Here is a 25,447-nt window from a genome sequence, read left to right on the forward strand (position 1 = left end):
TCCTGAGACCCGCCTAGCATCCAGGTCGTCCCATGTCCACTGCCTGAGGGCATTGGTTTCTATACGACTCCTGAACTGCTGAGCCCGGGCTAATACCCCCTTCCGCTGCTAGGCATATGGGTCTTTTTCCACTCTCCTGCCTCTCCACGGTTTGTCCCTTCCGACATCAGTGACAATAGGCAGCTCACAACTAACACTTTATAAAAAAATTACTAGTGCTTGCAGCAAAAAACCCCAATGTTTTATTGTCTCCTTGGAATAATCAGGCTTTACTTATTTTAAACAAATAGTTTTAAAAACATTCTATGAATTGATTGTCAGAGAAATAATAAATTGTGTTTTGTTCAGATTTCAGTTGGGAAATTCAGACATTGGTGAGATCTAAATAACTTAAATGTTTTAGAATAACAAAATATAGCAAGGTGTAATAATAATAATAATAATGGAGACTCCCCTCCACCACCACCAATGTGCAGCACCCACAAGGATGATGAGGCAGCAGCCATATTGCACCAGTATGCTCACCACACATCAGCTATCAGTGGGGAGGAGAGCACAGTGATGAAACCAATTCATAGATGCTGATTATTTGGAGGCTATGATTGGTTAAAGGCCAATAGGATCTTTTGGCCAGAATGCCAGGGTAACACCCCTACTCTTTCTGAGAAACTCCCTGGGATTTTTAATGAGCATAGAGAGCCAGGACCTCGGTTTTATAATTCATCATTTTACTGTATGGTGTCCCCATCACTATACTGGGACATTAGGACCCACACAACTGCAGGGTGAGCACCTCCTGTTGGCTCCATTAACACCACTACCAGTGGCAACCTTAGTTTTTCCAAGGAGATCTCCCTTCCAGGTACTGACTAGGCTCACATCTGCTTAGCTTCAGTGGGCTGCTAGTTGTGAGCTACAGGGTGATACAGCTGCTGGCAGACTGCTGCCAAGATGTGTGTGTAAGATGTACTGGTGTCGTGTATAGGGTGTAATTCCACCTTGTGCCCTGTGCTTCTGGATAATTTTTAATAATCTTGGATAATCTTGCTGAGATCCTAACAGGAATAAGGAGCTTCTTAATAATGGTTGGATAGATTGTCCCTGGGAATCTATTTCAACAACAAACACAGGCAGTTAGTTCCAAACACGCATAAATGTTTTCTAAGAACTGCTACCTCATTTCAGTCATGAACTCACTCTCTTTCAATTTCCACTTGTGAGACATTGTGCCCTTCAACACAAATCTGGGATGGTGGGTGAGGGGTGTAGTAGGGTAAATCCCTTTTAAAAAGTGAAAACATTTTATAAAATAATTTAAATAATAATAATAATTGCTTACACTTATATAGCGCTTTTCTGGACACTCCACTCAAAGCGCTTTACAGGTAATGGGGACTCCCCTCCACCACCACCAATGTGCAGCATCCACCTGGATGATGCGACGGCAGCCATAGTGCACCAGAACGCTCACCACACACCAACTATCAGTGGGGAGGAGAGCAGAGTAATTAAGCCAATTCATAGATGGGGATTATTAGGAGGCCATGATTGGTAAGGGCCAATGGGAAATTTGGCCAGGACGCCGGGGTTACACCCCTACTCTTTTCGAGAAAAGCCCTGGGATTTTTAATGACCACAGAGAGTCAGGACCTCGGTTTTATGTCTCATCCGAAAGACAGTGCTTGTTTACAGTATAGTGTCCCCGTCACTATACTGGGGCATTAGGACCCACATGGACTGCAGGGTGAGCGCCCCCTGCTAGCCCCACTAACACCTCTTCCAGCAGCAACCTTAGTTTTTCCCAGGAGGTCTCCCATCCAGGTACTGACCAGGCTCACACCTGCATAGCTTCAGTGGGTTGCCAGTTGTGAGTTGCAGGGTGATATGGCTGCTGGCGCTTTCCTTTTCTTTTTGCTTTCTATGTTATAACTGCTGAAATGGAAATCTAATAAGTTAATTGATTCTTAAAATGTAGAGAGCTATGCGAAAAATATATTTGTGCTTTTAGAAAATATATTTCAAGGATGTAACTGCTGTGCTACAGTACGTGCAGATTTTTAGAAAACAGTGCGTCAACAAAGTACACTGTTTAGGTTACTTTAGAAGACAATGTACCAAAACAATATATGCTGTCTGGGTCATTAGATTAGCCGAAAGTAACTGATAAGCTTTGAAAACAAATCTAGTGGTGCTTCTTCTTTCGTTTTTATGATGTAATCTGTTTTGTCTTAAGGAAAGGGGAAGTGTTAGAAGGGACAAAGTGCTGAGCTTTCTCTTATAGCGCAACATCTTATAAAAACCCTGTAATGCTTGTAACAAATTGAGTCTCTGATGCACTTTGCAGAGTGACAACAGGGCTCCCAATATTGCAATATTGAAATAAAGACCTTACTCAGGTGAGAACTCTCTCTTGTGGCTTCCTTGATAGTTATATTTCCATGACACTGCTTATTCCACCTCTTCCTTTTTCCTGTGCACAAGTTGTTATTTCATATTTTACCTGACATTGTCTTGGACTTCTAGCAAAGTGTTTGCCTTGGTTACTATGTACCATATACCTTTGCAGTTGCAATTGTTTCTGTCACAAAGGCACTGTTAAGCGCTGCTGTATTAAAATCTCATTCTAAACTACATATACTGTACAAAAATGTAACAAAAAATATCATCATACTAGTTTTTGTGCTAGAGTCTACTCAATTCAGAGACTGAACGAACTCCACTTCTTGCCGCAAGAAGGGATCTGTGTTTCATTTTAATCTGTGATCTGAAAGTTTGGAAAATATACTTTTAATTAATTATAGTCAATTCAGTAATACTGTCAGATTGATCTTATGTTAGAATCTCAGATGTGAAGACTGTGGATCCCTGCCAGAGACCTGTTAAACTTACTGAGATCTGTCAAGAGAGCAGTTACATAGCTGAAGCTCTTTTTGTGTTGTTAAAGTCTCAGTCCCCTGAAGTTTTTTTCTTCACTCATTAAAACTACAGTAAGTGTTTATTTGGAATGGAAATATGAGCACCCTGCTCTCTTAAGGGTCGGATCTCTTATTTTATTAAAGGAAATTTTCCTTCAGTTCCAAGATATTTTTTACTGTACTGTACATCCACTAAGATATAAGAAAGATTGATTCTACTAAATAATAAATGCATGAATAAAACATCATTTTTAAATGTCAAAGGCTTTTAAGAAGTACCAAAGAAACTGACAAATAATGTAACACACATTTAAATTGCTAAATTATTCAAGACGGAAGTAAAATTCTCAAGAGAGAATAGAAAGCCAGAAATAGAAGTGGTTTAGGTAGTGAAAGATGTTGTGGCTTTGTGTAAACAGAACTAATTTTCCATTATCTGGTATAACCTTTGCACAGTGAACCTCTTCATTTGTGAAAAGTAATTCTCAGATTTGTGAAAAAAGCCTGCTGAAAATAATAATCAGAACTTTTCTTACATTTTTAAATGGAAAAACAAGGCTTTAGTAGAAACAGAAAAGGCATTACAATTTTGTGCAATTGCAGAGATTTGTATGACAAACATTGTATGACATCAGCACAGATTTATTTTGGGTTGTAAGCACTGCGGCCTCATAGCTTAAGTGTTCAGCCTTGACAATCTGTCTGTGTGGAGTTTGCATGTTCTTGTGTATTCTCTCCCCCCCCCTCTAGTGCTCTTGTTTCCTCCCCACTCCCAATGGTGTGTTGGCTATGATAATGACTACCTTCAAATTTTTCTTTCCTCTGTGGCCCTGCGATGGATTGGGATCCCCATCTGGGAAAGGACTGAGATGCGCTTCTGGGAATGGAAATGATGGGATTTCACCTCTGTCCATTCAGGACTGGCTTCACTGCCATCGGCATCACGAGAGACTTTGTGATATTCTCTTCAAACATTAAATGATCACAAAATCTTTTCAGTTTCAATCTCACTTTGTTACATTTCTGACACTTTGAAATATTGTTATGACTCTGCTTTGTCTAGTATAAGAATGAACTGAGCTGTGACATTTCCACTTAAGGGCCACAAAGTTAAAAAATGAGAAAGGAATAATTCAGTGATTGAATTCACCAATACATCAAGTTAAAATATCTTTGGTCTTAATACTATTTTATAAATGTAGAACTTTAAAATAATTTTTAAATTCTGTCATGTTCAGAATGATATCTGAATATTACAGTCACTTATTGGGATGAACACAGATAATGACAGTCACAGGGTGGACACTGATGTTTCAAATTCATACTGAATGCTGACTGAGCTGCTTGTTATTTTCAAATGTGATTTTGAAAACACCGGGCTGTTTTCAGGCCAGTTATTTGTAGCCTGTAGTTTCTGCCTCTATACTGAAAGGCAGAAAGCACTAAAATGAAACCAAGAAATAAAGCTGCAAATGTTTAACAGAGTTTCACACCCACCCCTTTGACCCCAAGTCTGGGTAAAAAGTGACAATTAGATAAATATGATAGTTTCTAATTAAATATCTAAGTGTTGTTACAAATTTTAAAGGATTTTAGGTAGAACAGATGAAGCCAGAACAGCTGAGGTGGTTAGACTCTCTTCTCACAAATCCATGGAATGTCTGAGCTGCAAGACCTATCATTTATTTTTCTGTCTGTCAGCTCTCCACAATCCTCATCCTTCACATTGTTGGGCTCCCCAGCATTCCAGTATCTGTATTCCAGAAAAGAAAACAATTGTTTCCTGGAGTTTTGGCCTTTCGTTTGGGAGGATTTGTTTTTTGCCTGCGAACACTCACATGGTTATGATCTGCACAAGACTGACTGCTGAGCTGGTTTCAGGGTTAGAGATAGGATTACTTTACTTAATTCATTACACAGTACTTTGCAACATACTGTACTAGCAGACCTTCAAAATCATTCCCCAGATGAAGCAGGAAAAAGCTGCCTTTAACTAGAGAGGAAAGGCTGACAGAACTGAAAAAAAGAGATGTCAGTATGAGGCACATGCTCCGAGTGGCAGACAACTGTCTGGAATGGAGAAGGCTGGGAGCAGAAGTCTAGGAGGAGACAGCTAGTCAAAAAAAGTGAGAATTCAAGCCAGCAGAGAATGCAGCAGGCCCAGCTGATTCAGTGTTCAAAGAGTTAGATAAAGGCATTTGTAGGCCAAGCATTAAATACGGTTAATTCTGGCTCAGGGAAAAATACTTAAACAGCCTGCTTAATTCCCTGATTGATTTTGGGATTGAATACCTGATTGAAAGACAGGCTGTCGATGCGAAATGCCACCCCACTACGTTTGCATGGGACAGGAAGGACCTGAGAGCCCGTGTGAATATTCTGGTTGCAAGGGCAACATTGCAATGAGAGCTGCTCCTGGCCTGGGCGTAACAAGTTGTATTGCCAAATTTTTGAGAGCAGAAACAGTTGTTTCTGTTTCAATCAAATACATTTTTATATCAAATTGATCAAAAATTAAAAATTAAAATGAGCCAAACTCATTGTGTGATGTAACCAGAAGAGATTATAATGCAGGACCAGGGGTGAAATTCACTCAGATAGAGGTTGCTTGTTTATTGGGGGTTATTTTTTTCAGCGGGGGTCTGTCAGTACTTACTTGTCACTCATGTCCACTAGTCTTCCATCCACCCATTTCCAGCTCCCTTCAGTGTTACGGTCACTCAACCCCACCCAGTGGTTGGAAGAGAGTTTTTGTCTTAGATATATCTGGGGAGCAATGATGAAAGATGTGATAAACCCATCTGAAATCATGAGATACAGAATACTGCCTGTAATTGTAAACCTCACAACTGTACCTCTGAACTCATCTAGGATATCCTAGTTGTTGGATCCACTAAACCTTTTTTAGTAAATGTACAACTGTGTTCATTTTGATGAAAAGTTAAAACAGAACATTAAAGGTAGCACTGGGAGAAAGGGAGTAAAAAACATCTTGATCTTTGTTCTTGATTCCAAAGTCTTGATGAGTCTTGACTTGCTTTAGGCTAAAAAATTATATTTTCTCAGTTTCTAACAGTTTGTGTTTAGTGGCACTTGATTTGCAAGAAGTGACAGTAGACTTTTTATACAGTAAATCATACAGTATATCCTTTTCACTAAATGATGTTCTGTAATAACAGAATATTAAAACCTTTGCCTAAAAATGTGTAAAATACTATAAAATGGTTCTACATTTTCCCAAGCAAACCCACCACTGTATCGGAATAAAAACATCCACAGATTCTCCTCCAGACTGTGCTCAGCTAGAACTAAGCTGCCCCCTAGTTGAAAACAAATGGTGATCTCTGTTGTCCTCTTCTTTCCTCATTCATTTCAGTCTCAGTCAGTCATTTTCATTTTCAATCCATCATCCAGTCTTCTACCAACAATCCTTCAAAGCTCTTCTCTAAGTTGTCTTCCCTTCTCAAAACTCTTTCCCTTTCCAATATCGGACTTTCTGTAACTTCTTTTTCTGCTCCAAAACTTTACCCACAAATTATTCAACTTCATCTCCTCCCTCACCCCTCACCTCTAGCTTTACTGGCTATTGGAAATGCAATCTAGCCATTCATCACTCTGTAAGAACTATTTCTGTAAATGAATGCAACCAAGTGTGATTTAAACTCAATGTCAGGTATAGAAGGAAAGAAGGCATCTGAGTCTCACCAGCTCATCTACATTGTTGATAATGGCAAGGCTAGAAGCCTGGTTGACACAGTACTCTTGAGCTCTACTCCAGTTTCTTGATTCCTTTGAATAATAGTAACAACTTCCACTGAACAGGATCCAGTCACAGGGGCACACTTTTATACATTCTAATGACAAAAAAAGAAGCAATATTTTTGTTCTCTGTTGTTGTTGACATTGTTGCTTTTCCAGCATAATAACAGTTTCACCTATTTCATTAAAAAAAGTAATTTTTATAAGGTTGGTTTTTCCAAGATTCACTTGACCTAAAACAGAATAACATGTGAAACCAAAGAATTAAAGAACCATGGTGACAGTACTGATGAAATTTGAGGATTCAAACAATTGGCACTCAACTTCTGCATACTAGACTGATGACTTTCCTAAGAAGAACTCTCTTCAGCATGTTGTTGCTATGATTGATTAATCGTTTGAATAAATAGTTTGAATCTAATTTCTGCCTGCAGCAAATTGGCATGGACATTAACACTACAGCCTTCCAGCTCCATGGGATTGAGTCCAGCCTCAGGTATCTGTATGAAGTTTGTATGATTTTCCCAAACAGGTTTTTCTGGTTTATGATATGGCTTGATGTTTTTACTAATCTTTTTAGCAGAAGGAAATTTAACTATACTAATTTATAATGTTATTATTGAATTTAACTGACAATTTCTTGCAATAAAATGTAGAATATTGTTTTACCAAATCCTACAAATGCATTACACAAACCTGTATGATTTTTACTGCAAATCAATAATTTCTTGGAAATGCAGGTAAAACCATATATTCCCAGAGGCTGAGCATTCTCTTTTTGATCAGGTTAAAACAACAAGCTCAAAGGATGAGACACTTCTGTCTGACCTAATGTGTAATACTGTGTGTAATGTATCATCTGTTCTGAACTACCGTAGAATCAAAGTACTGACCTTGAGCTTGGAGCTGGGAAGATGAACTGTTCAGGCTGGATGACAGCTGAGACACTGAAAAAAACATAAACTCCATGTTCTGTAGTGCACAGTACAAAACAAAAAAAAATATTTCCAATGTTAGCCTAATCTTGTTTAAATAACTACAGTACACTGACTATATGATTTTGGAATTGGATTGTCAGATGTTCAAAATGAGTGCAATTCAAGAAAACAATAATGTATTATTCTTATTTACTTACTTACTGTATTTACTTATTCTTATTTACTGTCTGTCTGTATTATCTGTCACTTTACAGAGTCCACACATTTTAGCGGCCAGCACAGCAAAAAAGAGACCATATATGCATTGCCATCCTAATGTTGTATAAATGACTACAGTATATGATTTTAGAATTGCTTCACACCTGAAGAAGGCTCCACAGCCGACATGTTGTGTCTATCATCTTTTCCTTTCACCATGGAATAAACCTTTACCTGTTCCTTTGCAGCCTACGCATGTTGATGCAACTACCCACACAAACATCTTCAATAATGGGCTATTTCTTACTTATCTTTCACTTTAAAGGGTACGCGGTCTATATTTTCCACTATAATAAAAAGAATGTATTTGCATTGCATTGCATCCTAATTTTATTTAAACAAAGGAAGCTGACTTTATGATTTTTACTGAACTCATTTAAAACAACCAAGTAGCCCAAACAAAAAGAAATGTATAAATGCAGGCATTCCACATAATACAAAGACAACTGAGAGCTGTTGAGGAAAAGGAAGTTTTACAGTATGTGAAACTGTTTTGACATATTTTATACAGTATATTTTATACAGAAAAATATTTTATTTTCACACCTTTCTACACCTATCCTGACTTCACACCTCCTGATTGGCCTCTCTTTTTGTCTCCTGCTCCTGCCTCTCGCTCCTCCTCTCTCCCAGTTTTTGTTCTCCCGCTACATTACCTTTGCCTACTGCCCTGTCTTTCTCACACCTGAAGGAGGCTCCACGGCCGAAACATTGTATTTTCTTTCTTCTCTTTTCAGCATGGAATAAACCTATTACTTGTTCCTTATTTTATACAGTATATACAATATCTTGTGTGTGGTTTTGCAAAAGATTTAGCTTCAGTTTCAAAAATTGATTAAAATGCAAATGCAGTCAAATTTTATTTTCAGAAAACATTTACATGTTTCCTATCAGAATGGTATTTGCATTGTCATCCTAATTTTATTTAAATAAAGGAAGTTGACTTTATGATTTGGACAAAGTTTCACTGAACTCATTTAAAACAACCAAGTAGCCCAAACAAAAAGAAATCTATAAATGCAGACATTCCACATAATACAAAGACTAAGACAGAAATATAAATAGAAATGCAGTGATGCCACTAGTGAGGACACATTCTATGGTGTTGCTATAAAAGTTCATGAGAAACTGGAGGAACTTCCCCATACTGCATTTCTTTAAGCACTTCAGAAAGTGCAGGCGCTGTTGTGCCTTTTTCAGACTGGCTAATGAGTCTATGCAACAGTTACTGAGCCTAATGCAATAAGCCTCTGGTAATCTGAAAGCTAGTTTCAAGTGGCTTACTTGAAATGTGCACTAATTTAGCCCAGGCCTGTAAATTGCGGCTAACACATCAATTTGGTATATGTCTGAATACTTTGTGTCAGCACTGCAAGCACAAACACCCGCCCCCCCTCTCCCCCATTCAAAAATATTGCTCATTGACCCAGCTTGTTTTATTCTCAGGCTTTGGATTCCTGCAGAAACTTTGAAGATAAATAAACCACTAGTCAAAGAGGGAAACAGTTTTGTTTCTTTGGTGCTTGAACTTGAACAGAAGTGAAACAGTTATAAGGAGAGTTGGGGAAAGACTGGAAAGAGAGGCACTGAGCGCTGTTGAAGTAAAGGAAGTTTTACAGTATGTGAAACTGTTTTGACACATGTTTTGACATATTTTATATAGTATATACAATATCTTGTGTGTGGTTTTGCAAAAGATTTAGCTTAAGTTTCAAAAATGGATTAAAATGCAAATGCAGTCAAATTTTATTTTCAGAAAACATTTACATGTTTTCTGCAAAACATTTATAACATATGGAAAATGCATTGGCTCTTCTCGATAATAAGAATAATGTAATTACAGAAATAATGGGTCCTACAGGGTTCAAAAGCAGACAGGAATTATGCTTGTAACTCTGATCTTACTGTTCTCCTTCAAGGTGATGTGACTCATTCGCAGGTGCTGAATCTCTTCTGTCAGTGCAGAATCTGAAGGAGAGAAACAAGTCCAGATCAAGAGTGGAATTACAATTTCTGATCTGCTGTGACAGAGACAATTGACTGTCATGAGCAAAGGTGAAGCTCCCATCTTCACGAATGGATTCATTTTCATGGTTTCCTACCAGAATGGCCCTTGGCTATTAAAATCTGCAATAAAGTGGTTTCTCTGGATTTGTATGTATAGGTTCAAGACATTTTCTAACTCCTTTTCAAATACAGGATCGTATTTATTATCGTATCGTGGATCCTATCTGGGCAAGTGATTGGTGCAAGGCGGGTTACACCCTGGATGAGACTCTTCAAAAACACACACTCTTTGGACTGTGGGCAGAACCAAGAGCACCCAGAGGAAACCCATAAGAACATAAAAAACACAGCCACAAAATGGCGCTGCAGAAATTGAAGCCAGGACCCTAGTGCTAATCACTATGCCACTACACACTCCACAATAGCAAACAGTTATTTATACTAACTAAATAAATCTATATATAATATATAGTACATAATATACATATTATACATAATATATATATATAAATCACACTAAGAAACCTTTGTCCAAGTCAAATTGAAGAGTTCATGTTTTTTTTCTTTTGCAAAATAGGAACACATGAATTATAAAATAAAATGGTTCATTCAAGCCTAATTCTCTGCCATATTGAGGACTTACATTTTATGAAGGCCACTGTGATGAAGCCTACCCAACCCAGAGTGACCATCAACAACAGGACATACAGCAGAATGATGGACTTGTTCCTAGAAAAAGCAGCAGCTGGAGGAGTAAAAGGAGTAGAAGACCTATTTACAATCCAGTAGGTTACTTTTTATATTTGCCTCTGTGAACATTCTAACTTTGGGGGAAGTGAAATTTCTTCTCTTTTTTTTTAGAAAATTTAGGAAGTCTTATGTTACTTATAAAGCAACAAATAGCCTGGGTTTTCAGCAAGAAAAAAAAGACTGATAATATCTAAAATAATGTTGATTTGGGCCCAATCTTTTGTGGAATATTTCCTTTGAAATGGCTCCCTTTAATTATGCACTTTCCAGTATATTGCACTTGTGACTTTCACAGTTCGGCAGTTCTTGTGCCCTCCACCTCTCCACGCTGCCGATTCATCCTGTAACACCTGGGGCGCGAACCCAGGTCTCCAACATAACGCAACAGGGGACCAGCCACATGAGCTAAAGGAGATCTCCCTCAGCCCAGGCAGCTGAGGTCCCTGCTATGCGCATGGAGGGCGATGACGTCACCGTGTCCAAACTAGCTCTGCTACACACTTTTCATCCTGAATGACCACAAAAACTTAAAACTTAAGCATAACATTACTCTGGAAAGTGGCTCAAGAGAAATAGTTAATGCAGTAGTTTGTTAAAATCTAATAATGATAAAAGGAGATTAATATAAAGGAGATACTGTACTTATATTTTGGCATTAATTAACCTGGCTGATGAAATGACAGCACCTTGACAAAAGCCATCACTTGTGAGGAAAGGATGTAAAAAAGCTGCGCACAGAGTTACAAACTGACCTCCTGAACGTCTGTTAAACAGCGCCATGAAGGTAGCTGTTTAAAAATACCTGACACATCACCAGATTGTATTTGGCAGTCGGCGTCTTGGCCGTACTTATGCTGGATTTCAGCTCTTCTGTTCCTTTCTCTGAGTTGTCCTCCCTTCTCCTCTCTGGGGTTTGGCTGGTCTCCTTCATTGCTAGGGTGTGTTCAATGTTTTCATAGTCTGCATCACTCTCATCATCTTCATAACACCACTGATGCCCTGCAGAAACAAATATCTCTAACCACTTAAATCAATTAAAACAGTTCTGTCAGGCATGTTCTTGAAGTGCCCAAACTTGTAACATCTGAGCTCATTGGGTCATTATTTAGATAATGTTTTTATTGTGGTCATCGTGATAACACTCAACAAAAGTTACTTGATATACAATCAAGTACTGTAGATCTAAATCCTACGTGGAACATTATTTTATGGTGCTGTATGGAAAAATGCTATTGTTTGATTTGGGAAATATGAAGTAATTTTTTTAACTTAAGCAAAAATGCATTAATTCAATGCATGATTTACACACTCATAAAAAAATATGAAAGGCATTTCCTTTCTTACAAAGGATGAATTTCTTCCTTTGTGTTTAAGTTGGTTATATTTTCACCCTATAGTTATGCACATGGATAAGATTTGTGTAATAATGTGGAATATCATGCCACTACATAGGAGAGGTAAAAGTTAATGAAATGCGTACAGTAGATAATTACACAATAAACATAAATAGTACAAAAAGCTAGATAATTGAGGCTTGTGTTGCATTTTGAAACCACGGACAAACAGAATACTTCTAATGGTATTTAAAAGATTAAAGAAGAATGTCAAACAAATGCAGAATAATCAACAATCTTTAATGATGGTACAGACAGTTGGATTTTTCTCTACCAACATACTGTAAAATACAGATACAGTACAGTATATGTGCAGGTAACAACCATGGTAAGAACGAGAAAAAAAACATCTGTGTTCTTGAAGAATTCCTCCAGGACCACCTGTTGAGAGAGAATAAGGTACTGTATACCTGATGGCTCTGGTGTTTTCCCAGCCTTAAATTGTTTCTGATCCTCCACATGATGAAAATCACTATTCTCATAGATATCTGCCATCTTGTTGGTCAGTAGAACAGATGCGTCTCTTTGCACAGTTGAGCTGAAATGGTAACTTATCACAGCATTTACAATATGAGTTGTTTTAAAGAGGAAATATGTGGTAAAGTAGTTGATGTGTCACAGGAAAGAACAAATGAGAGTCCTACTGCCAGCAGTTCATAGTAAACAGAAGTTCCTTTTTTGATTCTCACCTAAAATAGTTTGATGCTCAGCAAAAGAAGCTCAGCATTCTTTTTTGAACATGACAGAAGTTCTTTGCCTTGTGCATTAGATTTTGTAGGTTTTAATTAGTGATACATTTTATCATAATGCTATGCACCATGGATGAAAGTGCTCATGAAGCCAAAATTATCAACAGATATGGGGTTCGATTTGTGTACATGTATCTGTATTCTTTGACTGGGAGCTTAAATACAGACCATAAAACTGCTACAGGATTTTGACAAAATCTTCATTTATCAGTCTTCTATTCTCTCTAGGTCATCATCACATAACCCCAATAGAGAAATTCTGGTAGCTACATTACTGTTTTATAGACTGATCTTGTAAGGTCTCAGAAGTTCAGCAAGGCTGGGAATTATGAGTACTGGAATGGGAACCCATCAAGACACCCACTTTGCTGCTGCAAGTGTTGTTGGTTGAGCTCTTCCTCCTGCATCACAATGTGCAATGGCCCAGGATTGAGGTACAATCCTTCAGAAGAGATGTTTAAGTCAAGACTGTGTTTATGTTTTTTGGTGTTTTCTTAATGTCTTTGTATTGGGGTATACATGCAAATAAGCATTTCAATGCACTTTATGTGTATATGACAATAAACTGAATTGATTTAAAATATTAACTGTGCCAGTTTGTAAGTTTAATTTTGGTTACTTAAAAAAGAAAAAAAAATACTGGATTAGAACAAATACAGTATCTGTCATCATGCTTTTAGGGTGCTAAGAATATGACAATACAAAGTGAGCTTAAATTTGATTGTCATGCTCTGTAGCTCTTTAGTGCTGCAGCTATGTCACATTGATACAGTAGGTAATGTAAGATACAATCTGCATATGACTCCCTCCTCCGAAAGAGACATGAAACCATAGCAAGGCCTGACCCCAACAATGCTATTCCCAATTTAATACAGCTCGGTGGACTGGAGCCACTAGGGTCAAATATCTTGCTCAATGTACAACAGCAGGACCAAAAGTCCAAAGCCCAGATTTTATTTCATTTACCCAGTAGACAAAAAAGCCAACAGCTAATCATGTTTCTCAAGTAACAGAGATTCTTAGCCTTTAGGTGATTCTGTAACACACTTACATGCTTGTAATATCTGTGTAAAGCTCTTGAAGACACAAGTCAGTTTGGTATCTTTTACTGTACTTCAGAGACTGAGGGAGCTACAGGCAAAGCTCATGAGAATGCAACTACTGTACAGCAGAGTATTGGATTAAGATTCTTACAGTGGTGCTAGACTAGTACCCCCAGGAACTGGAATTCTGTTAGAAAAACCTAGAAAATTTCAGCAAACAACCAGAATATTCCTCTGTGTTCCAAGGTGATTGTGATTTTTTCATGTTTCTATAGCATGGAATTACACTTTATATTCACTTCAGAGTTTGACTCACTCTCAGATCAGCTCTGAGGACACAGGAACACAATAGATACTGTCTATAAACTCCACCTCCTCCAAACCCATCACTACTGTATCATAATGCCATGGCCAGCTCACAACTAACACTTTACAAAATAATAATTAGGTGTAACAATGTTACCCCCAATGTTTTAAAATCTCTTCAGAATCATCAGGCTTTACTTCTTTTAAATAAATAACAATTTCATTCCAAAAGCTCTCTATAAATTCTTCATCAAATTAATAATCAATTTCATCCACTTTGGTTCATTTAGTTCACTATGTGATTAATGAAAGTGATCATCCAGCCTGGAATACAACTGAAACACTCCTGGAAACTCTTTTATAACTTATAACAGTGATGCCACTGAGGCTCAACAGGCTTTATAATTCTACCTTTTTTCCTGTTACAAACCACCTTCACTGGGAAGATTTGCAAAAGATTAGGGTCAGAACCAGGAACTAAAAACTGGAAACATCCCCTCATTAAATGTCTGTTTATAAGTGTAGATGGGAGTCCCATCACTAGATTCAGAGAACGACACCTCCCCCTGTCATAGTCTGGCTGCACTCTGATCTTTTGGGATTTGCTCTTCATAGTGAGCTGTGTCACTGGTGAGGTCAATGCAATGGTAGCAGCTCCTGACAGCTGTAAAGCCCACATTCCTTCTTCTAGACTCCCTGAGGTGAATGCCTCAGATCCCAGCACAAAGAGACACTGATCCAACATCTCAGTATCTCATGCTGTTCGGATCCTCAGACAATGAGAGATAGGGTGCTGCTGTGTTGGTGTCCAGAGACGCAGGAGCTGATAGAGAAAGCAAAAACAACACTGACTTAACCAAAGATAATTAAAAAAAAGTATTTTAAAAAGTTCATTTTTTCAAATGTAAGCAATTGAAGTAGTATAAAAAGGTCATACAGATGTACAAAATTGAAATGAAGAATGCAGCACATTTCTGTTAGTGTCAATATGAGGACAGCAGCTAAAGAGTCAGCACACTAAAGACCCACTGTCGGGAGAGGATCACCAGGACATGTAGTGACACCTGTAGAGCAAACAGGAGGAGATCAGTCACTTCACTCCAGGGCTCTTACACAGACAATCAGACTCTCATTGCTTTTATCTGATTGACTCCACAATTCTCAATGTTCCTCCTGTACAAAGAAAACCTGTAAACCGCGCTCCCCCTTGTGATCCTGCCCCCCCAGTACCCCAGTACTCATCTTCTCCCAGACTCTCTACATGGTGCTTGGCAAAATCTATCATTGTTATGAAACCCCATCTGGGTCCTGCAGTGTGTGCTGGGCTCTGCAATGATATTCAGGAGTCAGTGCAGCTGTGTGTTTAGACTCAGTACAATAGAAAAGAGGAAAGCAGGTTGGAGTTCACATACAGTACCTGCTCTTCATGGACGTGTTCTTCTGAAAAATATCAACAGGACTTGATAACTATATTTCTCAAACAGATATCATTAAGATATTATATATATTTTATTATATTAAACAAAACTTTACATGCAGTTTACATATACTGTACCTCATTTTATGATGTTATTGCACTGTCCTGAAGAGGGCAGCAGTGTCAGACCAGGAGGGTGAATCCACTTGCTGGGTTCTGGATCAGCAGCAAACACACTAGCAGAAGTGTAACTGAAAGTACCGCACTGAGACTCGAGACAAGGTGGAACTCGAGTTCAAATCCAGGAGACATAGTCATAGACATAGTCAAAATAGCAAGTAGGGTCCGAAGCCAAGTAGACACAGTGAGTAAACAAGCAGAGGCAATCTGAGTGCCAGGTCATGAGCACAAGTGAGGGTCTGTGTACAGCAAAGCATTTAGAAAGCAAGCAAGAGAATAAGAGAGCAATGAAGTGCAACTAGGAATAAGCGAGAGACTCAAACGAGGAAACCCAATGACTCTGCACTGGTCTGGGACTAAGGCAGGACTCAAATACTTGATGTTAACAAGGTAAATGCCTGTTAATTATGAATGGATGGACAGATAAATGCCCATATCACATTCTAAAGTCACCAGAGATGTTTCTGCCTGTAAGGAGCCACAGCTGGTTTCTGTAGCAAAATGGAAGTGTGTCTGTGTTTGCGTGGGATGAATCCTCCGAACCGTTGTACAGTAACAGTCAGTATTTTCCTCTGCAACTCGTAGTCACATTGAAGCAACCCCCTCGTCAACCGGAACAAACTCCAACTCTATGGACCCCAGCCAGGTACTCGTGATCTCCACACCCACCGGGGGCTTTTCACACAGGGAAAGTCCAGCGTAGGAGAGAGACCAGCTCCGATCATGAAATCTGGCTTCAGAGCTAACGCTGTGTATAGATATGAGACCAATTATGTTTAGTCGGTACTTTTAAACCTCCCACACCAGCTCAGGCACCTTCCCCCAAGTGAAGGGATGTTCTATGTGACAGGAGCTAGATTCCATTGTCAAGGTCTAGTTTTTCTAGATCTGTCTCACTCATGCCAGTCACCCAACTGGCATCGCAGTCGACTCCCCTCCTTCGCCTTGTGGGTGATGAGCCCATCCTATTGTGCTTGTAAACCATGTGTCCATAGTATAAAACTTCCTGGAACTGATACAGGACCTTTCATCTCAAGGGGTCTCTAAGCGCTTTACCTCTGTGAGAGTAGGAGGGTTCATCCACCACTGGAGTGCCAGACCCACCTGTGTGACTTACAGCAGCCTCACTGCACAGCAGAGAAGACTCATACTTATTATCAGTAAATAAATTGAGAGGGAAATTTAGGGAGACAAGATTGTATAAGACCATGATGTTATTTAGCCAGGACCGCATGGCTAACACCCCAACTCTGATGAACATGGGCAACATGTTGAATATACAGTACTTATTGAAAATGGGACTGTTCACAATTAAAGATCCCACTAGGGGGCAGCATCCTCCTAAAAGCACAACTCTTGTGCTGTGATCTGTCCTGAGGTTTCTCCTGTGCCCCCTCTCTCAATAAGTCAAAAACGTTATTTTTTTCTTCCTTAATTTTAGCATGGGCCATGAAGACCTGTCTCTATGAATGGGATCTGTTCAATGTGAAATGCTATGTTATTCAAATGAATCCTGGGGCCAGCACATAAATATCACTGCATGGCCCAGAGTGTAAGCCTTGTCATTCTTGAAAGCGTAAAGAAAAAGGTAAAATCCCAGCCCTTTCACAAGATGAGCTTTTTGGTCAATGCTTCAGTTCTGGACTGGGGCTTTGCCTGCATGGAGTTTGAATGCGTTCTGCTGATTTTCTGCAGGGTTTCTTTAGGTTTCTCCCACCTCCCAAAGACAAGCAAGCTTAGAATGACTAAAGTATCCCTGTGTACTTGTGCATGTGCACATGTGTGTAGGATGGACTGTTGTCCAGTTGGGTATGTTATTGCACCTTGTGTCCTGTGATTCCAAGATAATCTTCATTGCATCTGATCCTGATACAAGTCCCAGGGAGTCTACTTCAATAACAAAGGTGGGTAGTCTGTTCCATTTTGCTCCAGTTTGTGCCAGCCATGCATAACTGTTTTTTAAAAAGTGCAGTTTTAGTCATAACTTGCGCTTTCTTGGTTTCCACTTGTAAGAACTTGTGCACTTGAACACAAAATAATCTAGGAAGGTGGTGGAGGGATTTCGTAGGGTTATTTCAAAACATTTTCTAAAAGCAAAAACATTTTCAAAAACATTTTTTCAATGTTTTCCTTTCTTATTTGCTTTATATAATAATCTATCACTGCTTATTCTACCTGTTCCTTTTCTTTGTGCGCTTGATATTGTCATTTTCTATTTCCTGACACTGACCTGACAATGTGTCTAGCAACATGTTTATCCTTGGTTTGTGCTTTTTGTGCGTTCCATACAGTATGCCTTGGTACTGTCACAATGGTGTAATTAGCTCTGCTGCATTAAAACCTCATTCTACACCACGTTGCCATCACTGCTAATGAGCTGAAGAGAGTCAGTTTGTTCCATTTAAGGTGAACAAATAATATGATTATACTTGTTTCTGGTGCTGGAATCTACAGATTACAACTTGCTAACTACAAGAAGCCAGGTAAGATACAGTAAGTGCCTTATTCATGTAGTGCAGGAAATAAGTAATTTTACAGCTGGAAACAGTCTGCTTTTGCAAAAATATTCATACTCAATTCAGAGACTGAACAAACTGAACTTGTTGTAGCAAGGGGTAGACTATATTTAATTTTTATCTGTGATCTGAAAGTTTGAAAAATAGACTAAAACCTGGTTTCCACAAAGATTAAATAAGTCAAGCAAGCCAGTAATACTATCAGGTTGAGCTGAGGTTGGAGTCTTCAATGTGAAGTTGTGGCTTTGTGTAGTGCAAATAGGACTATTTTTGCTTTATCTTTTGCACAGTGAACTTCTTCATTTGTGAAAAACAATGTGGTGAAAAAAAACGTTACTTTCATTACATTTTTTTAACAGAATAACATGACTTTAGTACACTGAAAAAAGGCATGACTTGTCTTTTATGTGCAATTGTAGAGATTTGTACAATAAACATCAATATTCCTCCCCACTCCAAATGGTAGTTGGCTATGTTAATAACTATCCTTGGATTGTCCTTTCCTGTGTGGCCATGTGATGGATTGGGATCCCCATCCAGGAGAAGAGCAGGTACAAGTATGTGCTTCTGGGTATGGAATTCTGGGATTTTAGCTCTGTCCTTTCAAGATAGGCTTCACTGACCTTGACATCATTAGAAACTTTATGATAATGAATGAATAGATATTTATTACTTTCACATGCTCATATTATCTCTTATTATTAAGATCAAACAAAGTTTTTTCACTGTTTTACTTTGTTACATTTCTGATGCATTGAACTTTTTTCAGCTCTGCTTTGTTTCCACATTTCCACATCAAGGCTAAAAAGTTAAAGAATAAGAAAGGAACGATTGATATTTTTTACTTCTGTATTTACACGCACAACAGGACAGAATATCTTTGATCACTAATATCTTTGGTACTAATATATAAATGAAGAACTTATAAATAAATGACACAAATTCACATGAATTCTGACATGATCAGAACCATATCTGAATATTACTGGGATAGGACACAAATAGCGATCATCTAAAAATGGACAATGACTGCCCCAAATTCAAACTGTACTTAATCCAGGCTGAGCTACAGTACTAGTTATTTTACAACGTGGAACTGTAAACACCAGACTGCTGTCACACCTGTTCTGGTTTCTACCTTTATATTGAAAAGCAAGAAGCACTAAAATTAACCCTAGAAATAAAGATGACTATGATTGACAGTTTCACACAAACCCTTTGACCACAGCAAGAATAACAATTAGACAAACATGGCAGATTATCATTAAATATCTAAGTGCTGTTTCTGATTTTGAATTCAGAGACCTGAGTCATTGCAGATGAAGCTTGAACAGCTGTGGTGGTTAGACTCTCTTCTCACAGATCCAGGGATTGCGTAAAGTGCAAGATACATCATTACGTTTGTTGTTCCTCAGCTTTCCACAGTCTTCATCACCCTCATTGTTGGGCTCCCCAGCATTCCAGTACCTACAGTCCCGAAAGGAAGTCACTTGTTTCCTATCATTTTGTCTTTTTATTTGGAAGGATGTGTCTTTTGCCTTCTAACACTCACATGTTTATAATCTGTATAAGTTGCTGCTGAGTTGAAGTTGTTTTGTTTCAGGGTAAGAGTTAGGATTGGTTTGCTTAATTCATTATACTTAGCAATACTAAGGTACTGTAGACCTTGAAATAATTCTCTAACCACAAAAACACCAGCTCACAGGTACTCTTGTAGTCAATATTGAGTACAAATTGGTTCAATGAGACTAATTTGATGAGTAGACCAGACAATATTGGAAAGCTGCTTGTTACGGCATCCTGACTTCTATTGTCTGCTCAAACTGCGCAGCTGAGGCACAGACTAAGCAGATGTCTGTAGCCAATCCATGCTCACCCAGTGTCCCAGCTAACCAGGCCTCCCCATCCTCCAGCGTACTTAAACCCTACTCGTGGTTCAAACAGTGTTCAGTATTGTTGCCATTAATCTGAGCTCTAGTTCTAGCCTTTGGTACATTCTTCCCTGGTTCCTGTTTTTGTCTCCTGCTCCTGTTTACCTCCCTGTTCGTTGTTCGCCTTATCATTGTTCCTGAGATTTGTCTGTTTGTACCTTCCCGTATTGGTTTTCTTCTGTTTGGTGTTCTCAACCCTTGATCATTTGTTTTCCTCCTGGACTCCTAACCTGGTTTTTGGATTTTGGCCTGTTACTCAACTCTGACTTTTGGACCGTGTTCCTAGACCTTGATTCTAGACTTCTTCTGGCTTTGAATTCCTGCTCACCTTTTGACCCTGGTCTTGGATTTCCCTCATTTACTGTTTTGAATCTTTGTGAGCTTGGAACCCGCATAGGGTCCATTCCTTGTTTATTGAACTGTGGACCAGCCTAATACTACTCATTTGCTCAACTTAAGAAATGAAGAAGACAGCTTGTACTGTAAGTCTAACAGTATGAATTGTCCAGACCTTAAATTATTTTAACGTTCTGAAACCTAGAAATCCTTACCAGTTCTTATTGCCAAATTTTAGAAGTCAGAAACAGTTTGACAAAATATTTCAATCAAATAAATTACAGGTTTTTTATATCAAATTTAACAAAATTAAAAAAATTGAAATGGGCCAAAATGATGATAAACTTTCTGTGACATATCCAGAAAAAAGTATGAAATACTGCAGTTTCAAGGGTGAAACTCACTCAGACAATGGTTGTTCATTTATTAATGAGGGGGGTCTGTTCATCACACAAGACTGTGACAGAAAAGGCAGTGTCAGTACTTACAGTACTTGTCACTCTTGTCAACTAGTGTTCCATCCACCCATTTCCAATTCCCTTCACTGTCACTGTCACTCAGCCCCAGCCAGTGGTTGGAAGAGATGTTGCTTAGATGTTTCTGGGAGCAATGATGAAAGATGTGAAAGATGAAGTCAATCTGAACTTATTAGAGATATAGAATAATGCCTCTAATTGTAGGCATCACAGCTGTACCACTGAAGAACTCATCTGGAGTATCCTAGTTGTTGGACCCACTAAAAATACAGTTGTGCTCATTTTGATGAGGATTTAAAATAAAATAAAAGGAGCAATGGGAGAAGATAAGTAAAAACTGAAACATCTAGGATTCTTCTTCTTGATTCAACAATCTTGATGATTCATGACTTGTTCAAGGCTGAGAATGCAGATTTTCTCACACTTTCCAACAAGTTGTACAGTATTTTGTGGTACTTTGTTTTCAAGAAGTGGCAGTAGACTTCTTTTAAATATATCCTTTTCTCTAAACAATGTTTTGTGATAACAGAATATTAAAGAATTTTCTAAAATTATGTTTCTAAATTTTGCCAAGCAAATGCACCTTAGTATCTGAATAAAAACATCCAAGAATTCTTGTCTACACAGTGCTCAGCTAGAACTAAGCTGCAGTTCTAGAAGTAAATGCCCCCCACCTGTCCCTGCTGGTTCTGTCTGCTTCTCTTCTCTCTAACTCTGAGGTCTCCTTGTTCCACAGCCCTAAACCTGCAGCTTCACTTAGGACACTGTTCACCTTTTTAGACTGCTTTCCCTGATCTCCTTCCCTATATTTCCCCTCTGGGGTTCATTTAAGCAGGCCTGCATTGCACTTCTCTCGACAGTCAAACCAACAAAAGCAACATACGGTATTTAATAACTTTCACACAAACAGAGACTCACCAAGCAAATTTAGAACACAAGACAATACAGGTGAACACATTTTCACAGATTTTACACTAAAGAAATGCAATCTAGCCCTCATCTTTCTGTAATAACTATTTTTGTAAATGAATGCAACCAATTGTGATTGTAATTTTAAAATGTCTGTTTTCGGTGCATAACCTAACCTCCCCAGATAGATTTCTGGGCTAAATTTTTCAACTCACTGTCTGGTAGAGAAGAAAAGGAGGGATCTCACTCTTACCAGCTCGTCTACATTGTTGATAATGGCAAGGCTAGAGGCCTGGTTGACACAGTACTGTTGAGCTCCACTCCAGTCTCTTGATTCTTTTGAATAATAGTAACAACTTCCACTGAACAGGATCCAGTCACCGGGGCGTGATTTTGCACAACCTACAGGCAAATTAAAAAACAAGAAGTGAGAGGTTTTTTTTGTTCTCGTTGACATTCACTTTCCCAATAAAAAGACATTTTGGACTTTTTCATTAAAGGAAGTAATTTTTTATTAGGTTTGTTTTTCTAAGATTCTCTTGATGTAAAAGAGAATTGCAAGTGAAACCCATGAATTAAAGAACCATGGTAGTAGAAATTATGAAAATTCAGAGTGCAAGATAATTGGGACCCTCGCACAATACACTGATGACTTCACTAAGAAGACTTCAGAGAAAAATGTATCTCTTCAGCAAGTTGTTATTATGATTGATTAATAGTTTGAATGAATAGTTTGAATTTCATTTCTGCCTGCACAAAATTGGCATGGCCGTAACGACTATAGCCTTCCAGTTCCATGGGTTTGGGTTTAAGTTCAACTTCAGGCATCTGTCTGAATTAAGAGTCTGTCATACAGCAAGGAGTCATGTGCCCTTTCTTGTGCTTCTGAAATACTGTATATAGTCATATATGTAAGAAAAAAATAAAGAAAATATGTAAAGAAACAATTAAAATATCACTTTTTAATTTTCACTTTTTAAATTTAATTTCTGTCCTAAAACACAGCCATGCAATCAAACACATTCTACATTTTGTCAGAATCTTAACCCTAACCCTAGCTAAGGGTTTTGGTCAGGTTAGGGTTAGGGTTAGGGTTCACATGTTCTTCAAAATAGTTCCACAATCTCCCACTGGTTTGATTGCAAGAAATACTTCAATGAATACAATTTTTAATGAGAAATAACTAGGTATAAATAATAGTTTATGCTGTTAATCTTTTGTTTTATAATTGAGAGTTTCTTGTTCCTGACAGGATTTTAGTGTACATGAGAATTTTTCAGCATATCAAACACTTTTTGGAAATGTGGGGAACACATTACATCCTTAGAGGCTGATAATTCTCCTTTTGACCACTTTAAAACAGCAAGAGCAGAGGTCCAGGATGAGAAGCTCCTGTCCAGCTGAATGTGTTGTACTGTCTATATGTACCATCCATCATCCAGAATCAAAGCACTGACCTTGAGCTTGGAGCTGGGAAGATAAATAGTTTAGAGAGATGACATCTGAGACACTGAAATAAAAACAGAACCACAATGTTCTCTAGAGTCCAGTACAATACAAAAAATAGACAGTATTTGCATTGTCAGTCTAATCTTTTTTTAAATAATTTAGCTGTCTATATGATTTTGGAACTGGATTATAAAATGTTCAACCTACAGTAAACACCATCTGAGACTCAGAATATAGTAATGGGGGCTTTCTTATTTATCTGTCACTTGACAGAGGAGATTCTGTGTCTTGAAATTCATTATTTCTTCGCTTTATGTTGTAGGCTATTTTTTTACTTTTTTTTTGAGTAACGAGAAATGTTGAAAAAAATGAAAAAAATTGACCTGACAATTTCTTGCAATAAAAATGCAGCGTATTGCTTTACCAAATCATGCAATAAATACACTGTAAAAACATAACATAAGCCTGATTCTCATACACAACATGGGGATTTTATAGCTTATTGAACACTTCTTGCAAAAGCAGGTAAAACCATACATTTCAAGAGGTTGTGATTTCTCTTTTTGACCACTTTAAGACAGCAAGAGCAGATGTCCAGGATGAGAAGCTCCTCTTCTGGCCTAAAGTCTATACTGTCTACACTGTATCATCTATCCTGATCCAAAATTAAAGCACTGACCTTGGGCTTGGAGCTGGGAAGATGAACTGTTCAGCCTGGATGACATCTGAGCCACTGAAATAAAAACAGAACCTCCGTGTTCTTTAGTGTTCAGTACAAAGCAAACAAAAAAGGAACAATTTACAATGCTATCCTAATCTTGTTTAAATGAATATGTTAACTAGATGATTTTATTCTTATATATGAATTATTCTTATTTATCTGTCAATTTATAAGTTGCATGATCTCTATTAACTACTACAAAACAAAAAAAAGAAAGTATGTCAGCCTACATTTATTCAAATAAAGCAAGCTGACTTTATGATTTTATAATTGGATTGTAAGGTGTTCAACATGAACACCATTCCAGTTCTTGAAAATAAATCACAGAAAAAAGACAGAAACAGGTGTTCTTTGCTACCTGAATGAATAAAGCTAAAAGAGAGAATGATTTTTCACCCATTCAGTCCAACAACTCGGAAGAAGAACCATGTGTTAGAAAACAGGAATCCAAATTTGTCACTGCAGAGGAGATCTGTGAATCTAAAATGATGCAAGGACAGAAATTTGGTAATATGGACTGCATTGCTAACTACAATGGTTTTATACTGGTATTACCATGCCATTTTTAATATGTGCTTTAGATACAGTATATCCAGCAATGTGATAATCCCAGATAACTCAGAAGAATTCATATGAATACATTTTCAGCATACATAACCACAATACCCATAGACATAACACCAAAGAGAATGGTTAATTATTTTTTAGTTCAGCTGGAATCTGTATCACAGACTGTATAGGGAAATTAGTCGTATAGTCCAATAAGATATATAGTACAGAATACACAGTATAACAGAATTTAGTTTTATAATGGGTCCATTATAAAACACACTGTGCTAAGATGATATTGATTTCAGGTTGTTTGCATGCTTGCATCTTAGATCAATTTCAAACCTTGCCCTTTCTATGTCGGTTTTTAAATGAGCTTCAGTGAACTCCTCTGTCAACATCTATTAAAAAAAGTAGCCCCATAAAAAAAGAATATTTATAATTGCATACATTCTACATAATACCAAAAATAATCATTATGTTCCTTTTAAAATAACCAGTAATGACTAACTATTGACTCTATGCAACACTTGCTGAGTCTAGCAATAAGCATCTGATTAACTGAAGGCTACCAGCTTGAAATGTGCACTAACCTAGCCCAGGTTTCTTCCTATAAATTCTGGATAACACATTAATTTGGTCTCATCCTGAAAACCATAAACAAACATCCCCCCACACAAGCAGCACCTACCACTGCTCATCAACCCAGCTTTATTCATTCTCAGGCTTTGGATTTCTGCAGAACCTTTGAAAAAAATGTTCGTAGTAAAAGAGGAAAGTAGTTTTGTTTCTTTCATGCTTGAAAGTGCCACATGTAATTATTCTGCAGCATGCTGAACACAAG

At 38.0% G+C, this 25,447-nt stretch overlaps 1 protein-coding gene across 1 annotated transcript; it reads right to left on the minus strand.

Moving 5' to 3' along the window:
- Nucleotides 1-1,974: 1,974 nt before the first annotated feature.
- LOC148820874 (CD209 antigen-like protein C) lies at nucleotides 1,975-22,208 on the minus strand. Its single transcript, XM_088931529.1, has 9 exons — nucleotides 22,138-22,208; nucleotides 20,988-21,099; nucleotides 11,477-11,626; nucleotides 10,521-10,622; nucleotides 9,776-9,838; nucleotides 7,568-7,621; nucleotides 6,621-6,769; nucleotides 5,572-5,681; nucleotides 1,975-4,668 (listed from the first exon to the last, which is right to left on the minus strand). Exons 3-9 carry the CDS (start codon nucleotides 11,556-11,558, stop codon nucleotides 4,545-4,547), a joined length of 684 nt encoding a protein of 227 aa, XP_088787655.1. The 5' UTR covers nucleotides 11,559-11,626; nucleotides 20,988-21,099; nucleotides 22,138-22,208; the 3' UTR covers nucleotides 1,975-4,544.
- Nucleotides 22,209-25,447: the final 3,239 nt, after the last annotated feature.

This window comes from Atractosteus spatula, chromosome 14 (assembly GCF_055471065.1).
Source record: "Atractosteus spatula isolate fAtrSpa1 chromosome 14, fAtrSpa1.hap1, whole genome shotgun sequence".
Lineage (NCBI taxonomy): Eukaryota > Metazoa > Chordata > Actinopteri > Semionotiformes > Lepisosteidae > Atractosteus > Atractosteus spatula.